This window comes from Bactrocera latifrons, unplaced genomic scaffold (genome assembly GCF_001853355.1).
Source record: "Bactrocera latifrons isolate USDA-ARS-PBARC rearing strain unplaced genomic scaffold, ASM185335v1 scaffold_36, whole genome shotgun sequence".
Lineage (NCBI taxonomy): Eukaryota > Metazoa > Arthropoda > Insecta > Diptera > Tephritidae > Bactrocera > Bactrocera latifrons.
In genome coordinates, this window is record NW_017537001.1 from 815,517 (window position 1) to 823,881 (window position 8,365).

At 36.8% G+C, this 8,365-nt stretch overlaps 1 protein-coding gene across 2 annotated transcripts in view; it reads right to left on the minus strand.

The window, feature by feature from the left end:
• Nucleotides 1-237: 237 nt before the first annotated feature.
• Nucleotides 238-8,365, minus strand: part of LOC108971828 (high affinity cAMP-specific and IBMX-insensitive 3',5'-cyclic phosphodiesterase 8A) — a 24,573-nt gene continuing 16,445 nt past the window's right edge. The window contains exons 5-16 of one of the 2 annotated variants that reach the window (XM_018938133.1): nt 8,185-8,239; nt 7,622-7,720; nt 7,369-7,479; nt 6,106-6,275; nt 5,782-5,992; nt 3,150-3,290; nt 2,983-3,075; nt 2,669-2,917; nt 2,384-2,603; nt 2,149-2,309; nt 1,813-2,080; nt 238-1,185 (exon numbers count right to left, since the gene is read on the minus strand). In XM_018938133.1, coding sequence (XP_018793678.1) covers nt 1,043-1,185; nt 1,813-2,080; nt 2,149-2,309; nt 2,384-2,603; nt 2,669-2,917; nt 2,983-3,075; nt 3,150-3,290; nt 5,782-5,992; nt 6,106-6,275; nt 7,369-7,479; nt 7,622-7,720; nt 8,185-8,239 — 1,921 coding nt within the window. In that variant the 3' untranslated portion in view covers nt 238-1,042. Of the gene's footprint in view, nt 1,186-1,812; nt 2,081-2,148; nt 2,310-2,383; nt 2,604-2,668; nt 2,918-2,982; nt 3,076-3,149; nt 3,318-5,781; nt 5,993-6,105; nt 6,276-7,368; nt 7,480-7,621; nt 7,721-8,184; nt 8,240-8,365 lie in introns of both variants that reach the window. The other variant, XM_018938132.1, reaches the window with a different exon arrangement.

Genomic DNA, 8,365 nt, shown 5'->3' on the forward strand with positions numbered 1-8,365 from the left:
TGACAAAAATTATGAAAATTAGTTTAAAAAAAATTTGTTTCAGAAAAAAAAAATTAAGTAAAATTTAAAAAAAAACTTTTGCCTTAACGTGTTTGTTGTCCAGTGAAAAAAATGAAAAATTTGCTAAAAAGTCTTCGAATTTCTCTTAAAACCTTTCAATTCATAACGTTCAACAACATTTATTACAATATAAGTATTATATTTAACAATAACTTTTTTTATTTATAATTTCAAGAAATCATCTTAAAATATTTTTTGCGTGTTAAAAGTGTAGAAAACATCTTTTTTTGTATACATTTTTTTCTTTTGGTCATTTTGTGATTTTTTTGCTTGTTTTGTGAATATTTTCAATTTTGAGTCCAGCCCAAGAAAAATGAACATTTAGTATTATACTTGTATTGTATTATTGTATGTATGGGTTTGTGTGTGTGCTGTACAGCCGGTGCAGGCCACAATCGGCGCAAGTTGCCACCAATACTTGAGAGACTTATAGCAAGTGTTGAGTAGTCTTGAATATACCACCTCGTGGGTAATTTACAGAGTTTTTCACTTTTTCCAACATGCGACAGTTGAGATCGTCAGATCTTCACGCAGGTGAGCAAATCAATTACGTTGTTTTAATTTTTTTTTTTTCTAAAAAAATTGCTAACCAATTAACAACGTTTCATTATGTTGAAGTCAGTCGCTACAAGACAAAACGAATTTTGCCATTTTATACAACACATAACCTCAACTATGCGCTTTTCAAAAAAACCCGTACATTCATAAAAACCTTGCATGCATTTGCCTTGTGTCCAGCGTTAGCTGTTTTATGTTTCTCCCAAATTGTATGCGAACTTTGCCGCATCATTTTCTTTCAATTCTCTCTCTTACACTTTCCGGTTCTTCGCGGTTATCTCAATAGCCTCACGTTTCTGGTGTCTCTCTGTATTTATTTTTGCAAGCAATATTCCATTTCATTTTCGCCAATTGTCAACGCACATGGAGGCTGGACCGGCTGTGGCTTTAGTAGCCCTGAGAACAACCTCTTAAATGCCAAATGCTATTTGGCACTCTTCTTCACACTCAAACTATGTTGTTTGCTCTTAACATCCGCTAGTGTGTGTACACCCTGCTCTTCGAATTTCTTCCACTGTGAGTAATTGATCTGCATGTAGGTGACCAGTTGCGGCATGTCGATGAAACCTTGAAAGAAAACGAAGATAATTATTTTCACTATACAAGGTAGCGATTATGGAAAAATAACTCAGGTTTAGAAAACTCGCGTACCCTTACTAAGCAAACCAACAAACAATCAAAGTGTCCCAGAAATATTCGAAAATACTTTAACCTCAAAACAAGGACAATTCCTTTCCCGATACCAGAGAGCGGGTATATTCCATACCCAACTAAGAAACGATTTAAGGTAATACTGTTTTCAAATTTTTTTCTATAAGATCTGTCTTAGTGAAAGATACCAAAGAATTCTTGCAAATCAGAAGATTTTACCTATCAAGTAGAAACTCTTAGGAATGGTAAATAGAAACACTGTCAAAATCAGGATTTAAAGCTGTCAGCATTTTCAGAAAGCAAAAATACCGGCTATCTGAAACTTCGGGTAGTGAAGTATCGAAGACTTTGCCAAAATTGATTTGCGGACTCTATTTGATCTTCACTAACTTAAAAAAACATTAAATTTTCTAACCAAACTTTTGTTATGGATGTTCGGAACTCAGAAACAAAATTTTCTGAATAATACTACAATAGAAGGGACCTGAGATCACAGGGCTCTAAGAACTTCCATTAGTCAATAGGTCATAAGATATTACTTACTATCCCACGCATGCATCATGTCCTGTATAATGTACTCAATGAAACCGATTTGACTCTTAGGTATGCTGCACGTATTTCTATCGAACATTGGCATAACAATGGGTAAAGTCTTAGCCTTTTCCTCGTCAGTTTGTGTGAAGTACTCCTCGGCAATGCGTCGTGCCCATTCGATACAGTATGAAGGCTGGCGTGAAGGATTGCTCACATCAGCCACTTTGATCATCATGCGACGAATAAGAATCGAACTCTCCTCCTCCGACTGTACGATCTGTATGAGAGCAAAATGTTTGAGAGTGAAAATGGCGAAATGAGGAGAGAAAAAATGCATAAACTAACATCCTTGGGTTCTTCATCCGAGCCGAAGATGCTGACAAACTTGGCCAAATGCTCGAAATGCCGCGTCATTTCTGTGGCTAAAATCATATCGATCACCACACTGCGTACCGATTTGTAACTCTCAGTATCTAAATTCTTGAAGATGTTGACTTTATCATCACCTAGTTTAGTATTGAAAGAGTGTTTTTAGAGTTAGTTCATATACAGTAGAGGCATTTTTTTGTTCGCTACTTACTTAAAGTAAGTCTAAAGGTAATTGAAGCATGATGCGACTCCAAGACGCACAGATCATTGTAGAGCAGCGCCAGTGTATTGCGCGAGTTGCAGAGAAAGGCGGAGGAGCGTCCCGGATGGTCGACATCGTGTGCGGCGGCCGCAATCAGCGCGATGGCCTCATCCGTGCGGTCCATGCCCATATCCTTGGCTGCGAGCTGAGTTAGGAAACAGCCCGTGGCCTGTTGATCCACAGAGAGATATTTGTATATTTTTATGAATAACGGTTTGTATAACGGTAATATACCTGCATGACGTCAGCAGCATGTGTGCTATTGTGATATGAATTATTCGCATGATAATTCGCCTCGATCACGGCCAGCCAACTCTTGCAGACATTCTCATCGATATTCAGCGTTGCGAAGACATTGAAACGTCGGAACATTTCCATGCCCAAATAGAGCAGCGGTCGCTTTTCGGTGATTTCTTCCAGTTTGAAAATATCAAATTCCCAACTTAGAGATTCTTCCAGTAATTCCATTATGTGTGGCGTGGCCTAAGGCGGATAAAAGATAGAACGCCTAGAGAAGTGTCTAAATGGAGCTAAGTCAGCAGGTTTACCTTCATTTTGGCGGGCATGCAAGTGGATTGGCGACCACCCACGCGTATAATGGAGTCATTTGAGCTGCGGCGTGACGAATATAAACTTGGTCCCTAAACGAAGAGCACAAAAAAAATAAAATGTGTTGTAAATATTTGTAAAAATTCTCTCGCTTTATATAACTTACCGTTAATAGTGCACCAATCAAATCGGTCGCTATGGGATCATCTGTGCGTATTTCCTTCATTTGTGGACTATAAAGACCCTCACGCTTCAAGAACTCCATCACCTTATCTATTAGCCGGGCCTCGTCCGGCGAACAATTCTCCTGTACTTGGGAGAGTAAATTGATTATCTAAATAGCGAGCGTAGTTGTTTGATTGATTGATTGATTGATTTGGTTGGTGGTTGGTTGGTTGATTGATTGATTGTTTGTTTGGTTGGTTCATTTGGTTGATTTGATTTGGTTGTGAGAGCATTTAACGAAAAAACGAAACCAAACGAAAACAAAACGAACGAACGAACGAGCGAGCGAGCGAGCAGCGAGAGAGCAAAACAGTTGTTCGGTTCAAATGTATGAATGTAATCATATATATATATATATGTTTTTTTTTTCAAACATTAAACCAAGAAAAACACATATAACGGTAAAAATGTAATAAAAAGAGAGAAAAAGAGAAAAAAACAAAGTTTTAGAGTGCATTAGAAATTATTGTTTGGCAAACACAGTTTTTCAAGTTAGATCATTCTAATTGAATTATTCCGTACATGCACTGAGAAAAATTGTGAATATTTTTTAAAATTTAGGAAACCAATTTTTGATACAAATTTATAATTTGAGTGTTTACTTTTCTCAGTGCATTTAAGTGTGTAATTTAAGGCTGTTTTATTTTTCAAAATACAGTTACTAATATAATGGTTAGGTTAGCTCTCAAGAAAATTTCCTCAACAGTGGCCATAAATGAAATGCTGCACTGTCAGAATTTTTTTCTGCCAAAATATTTGTTTGGGGTTTTTGGAAATTTTGAATTTTTGGCCAAAAGTTTTGAATACAAATCGAAAATTTCAAATGTTTTGCCGAAACTTTGATTTTTTTTTTTAAATTTCGAATTTTTTTCCGACATTTTTTTTTCTTGAGAACTACGAATATTTTTTACTTGTGTTAAAATCTAAAAGCCTCTCAAAATTGTATGAGTTTTATGTTCTTAAGAAAATTGTTGTAATAATGAGTCTAAAAATTTATTATTGCTGGCATGTGTAGAGTTGCCTGATCTGTAATTTATATGTTTTAATATTAAATTAGTGTTTACTAAAGCAGTCTCCGGTTTTTATGAGAAATAAGCATAGAAACCGTCGAACGCTAGTGATCTTAGGAGCTCATCCATATTATATACCTTTTTGGGCTATTAATTAGGAAGAAATTTTCCTTAGTGTATAGAAAATTCCCCACATATATGATTCTAAATCCCAAGATATTCACTTTAACGATTGTGCATTTAGTAGGAAAAGGAAAAAGGTAGGAAAGTTGGAAAGGACAAGGTTATTCTACCTTATTTACAGTTACTATTCGCCACAATGGAACTCTAAGTAGTCACTTTTAAGTAAAGTTTAAGAAATTGAATAAAATGTAAATTTGGAATTTTTTTCTCTTGTAAAGTTTCAACATGACTAGTTGAAGTAAGGCTTTATATCTATAGCTTTTTAGCCACTGTATTCTTTTTTGAGTATACTAAAAGCTTGTGCACTTTTTGAGATATCGAACTGAAATTATCTACACGTCTTTTTCCCCAAGAAACTGCTATTTGGCAGAACTGCCGATATCGAATGACTATAGCATATAGCAGCCATATAAACTAACCGATCAAAACGAGTTTTTGTATAGAAAGCCTTTTTATATGACGAGGTATCTTCACGAAATTTGTGAATTTTTTGTTTTCTAAAGCACTGCTATAATCTCTGGAAATATTTTTCAGATCAGACGACTATAGCATATAGCTGTTTTACAAACTGATCGATCCGACTCAGTTTTGCATAAAAAAATTTTTTTATTCGAAAATATTTCTTCCAGAAATTTGGCACGAATTATTTTCTAAAGTAACGGTACAAGCTCCATGCAGAGTTTTTAAATTGGATTTCTACAGCACATAGCTACCATACAAACTGATCGCTAGCAGGCAAGCTTACCTTATTCAGTAACCTTAATACGAGTTTCAGGTTATTTTCATCAAGCAATGTGCCTAGAAGAACCTGGCAAATCAGATGGCCGATTTTAATTTAAGATTCGAGTTCTACATTTTCTGTCTTTGTGCACAAACATTTTATCAAAATATTTTTTTTCTGTGTATTGCTATTATTGCGTTTGCGGTGCATCTTTAATTTTTTGAAGCATTTTTATGTGAGCTGCTGTTCTCTGTTCTCTGTTTGTGTATGTGTATGTGTAGCTGCATGCCTGAAGAGCAATATGCTCACTAGAAGCTAAATAGTTAGTTCAGTTTTAGTAATATTCAACACAGCTTCCTTCCGAGCCAAAATCCAATTCACTTTAAATTCACACACAAAACGTCAAAAGTGTAAATTTCATTAAACATTTGCAAGACACAAAAGCATACACACGCACACATACACAGACACTAAACTGAAACGTTGGCAGGCGTTCGGATGGGTTTTCGTATGAGACGGCACAACAAAATCTACTACTGGGTTAGTTTACTATGCTTAAATACTACAGTTAGCATTTTACTTGTGCACTGCTTTGTTATTGCATTTTTACTACTATTTGCTATATGGTTTTTATTGTTTTTGTTAGTAATAAATCCTACTTTTGTAATGGGCGCCTCCAATGGCAGTGATGTCAACTTGGCCAGACTGGTGCGCCGCAGGCCATCCGAGGCTACCGAGCGCACGTCGACGCTGCCGCGGCGTATAGAGTGCTGCGAGCCGCGCGGTGCCTCTCTGGCTTGTGGTAGTGTGGCGACGAAGTCACCATGCGATCCAGGTACATCGAGATTGAAGACATAGTGTGTGGGCGTGCTGTGGAGTGCAGTGAGTAAAAATTTAGTGATAAAAAAAATTTAGTTTAAATGAAATATTTTTATATAAAAATACTAAAGAAGAAAATATTTTTGTTTTTAATTGTCACTTACCGGCCTATGCATGCGACTGGTATGACGCGTACATGCATTGCTACATCTTCCTGTCCCTTGCGCCGCACCGTCAAGATTTCATCGAATTCCTTATTCTTGCGGCCGTGTATCATAATTGTCGAGACGTCCGAAATGAATATGTCCGCCAACGGTTTGCTAATTATTTCATCCTAATTGAAGGAGAGAGAAATATTTTAAATGATATCGGGACTACGATCTTCTTTTCGGCATAAGAACACCTTCTTGTATTAGCATACGGTTTATTACTATCAGAAAGATTTTTTCTTCAAATTTTAATAATATTTCACAGATTAGCCTTATTTTCAGTAAAAAGATCATTTAGACGCATTGAGCTCAATATACTTAATACTTGGGGACTTGGAAAGGTATTGTTTCCTATACCCACGACCTATGCTAAGTAGGAAGCCCCCGACCAAGAGCTGCAGGAGAGGAGGGTTTAGCTCAAAACGCCCCCCATGCAACTCCGGCGAATAGGCGAAAAGACCTAACAGAACGAAACAAATAAATAAAGATGGCCAAGATGAGGAACACGAGATCGTCTTTCGTAGAAGTAGTAGGATACTTAGATCCCCTAAACTCACGATCACTTCTAAACAAACCGACAAACTGGAGAAAAGACAGATTAAAGGAAACTTGGAAATTAAATTAAAGGAAGGGGAGAGCTCTGTAGTTGTCACTTCAGAAGGTTAGGTCATGTTGTCCGATTGGATGAAAACACTTCAGAAGACCTCGACTACGTTGGTAAGATCGGATAGAGAAGAACTTGGCTACACTTGGAATCCTAACTTACGCCAATAAAGAAGAATAAGTAATTGTCTATTTATTTATCTCAATTTTAGTAGTTTTCAACATAACCGTTATATGACGAGTGGCCGTGTTTAGAAATCGATTTCAGCATTTCCAAGAGGAGGTGCCGAAAGGATATGTTCTAAGCAAATCTGATTGGTTCAGCTTTAGTGGTTTGGGAGATATGTACATTCAACCTTTTAGGCAATACTTTCAAAGTTATCTATTTTACATCTAATTGCAGAGTTTAGTTATGACATTTAAAGATTTTCAATTCATGGTATTAGCCAAGGCCGTATTAATATTTAACCGATTGATTGCGGGTACATGACTTGGCTAAAAAGTGAACACAAAAGACTTTCCTAACAGTTTAACATAAACTAAAACTAATATATAAGTTTTATAAATAAAATTCAAAGTTTGACACTTTTCTCCAAACCGAAAGCAAATACTTACCAAACGCATGTTGAGCAAACGTTCAGCTGCCCGATTGGCATATTGAATGCGCAGGTGGTTGTCTGTGATTAAGATGACTTCCTTTAGCCGATGCAACGCTGTGTAGAGGGCCTGCAGAATGCAAAATAGTTTTAATTTTCTTTAAACTAGACTTCGCTAAATTTAGAAAAGATGCTGTGGAAAATTAACTGTTCTACACTACACTTTAACAAATTTAATTTTGATGTTCATGCTTCCTCTCCTTCTTACTCACTTGCTGCGTTGACATAACATTGTGTGGTCGCACAATTGAATGCAGGATTTGCTTTAGCTCAATGTTGCACATCGAAAGATTTGTGGTCTCGGGAACGCACTACACGAGCACAACAACAAYAATAGCAACCACAATCACATCCGTATCCGCAACAGCATCAACATCAACATTCGCAGGCGCGGTGGCGACAGTTCGTAGGTGTGAGCATGTTGTATTGTGGGTGTGGCACATGGGTGTGTGTCGATGAATTGAATTTTGTGGTTGAAGTTGCAGCGACATGCAGCGATACGGGGGTCCCGCAGGTTGTAGATATTTTCATATAGCACAAAGAAGCGTGTGTGTGCCAGACGATTGTATGAATGGGAAAAGAAAGAAAATAGTAAATTAACATTTTGAAATGTTGGCAACGCACGGATACACAGGCTCTGTTGCATAAACCGCAACACATGTCAAACGTGGTCAACAACAACAATGGACCAAAGCGTATGTGATTGCTTGCGCTAGATTGTAGCATTGCAACTACAACAACTATAACAAAAGTGTTCTTTTGACTTGCGACTTACCCTATTAACGCCAGCGTCTAATAGTGCGATTAGTACATCATCCTTTTCAAAGAAGCTGCAATGGGAATGAGAGTGGGGAGAGCATTGTAAGAGAGCGCTTGACGAAATTTACGCAGTTGTAAAATGATATAATATTTATATAGAGAAAAAATATAATAATTAAAAAAACATTTTTTTTAAT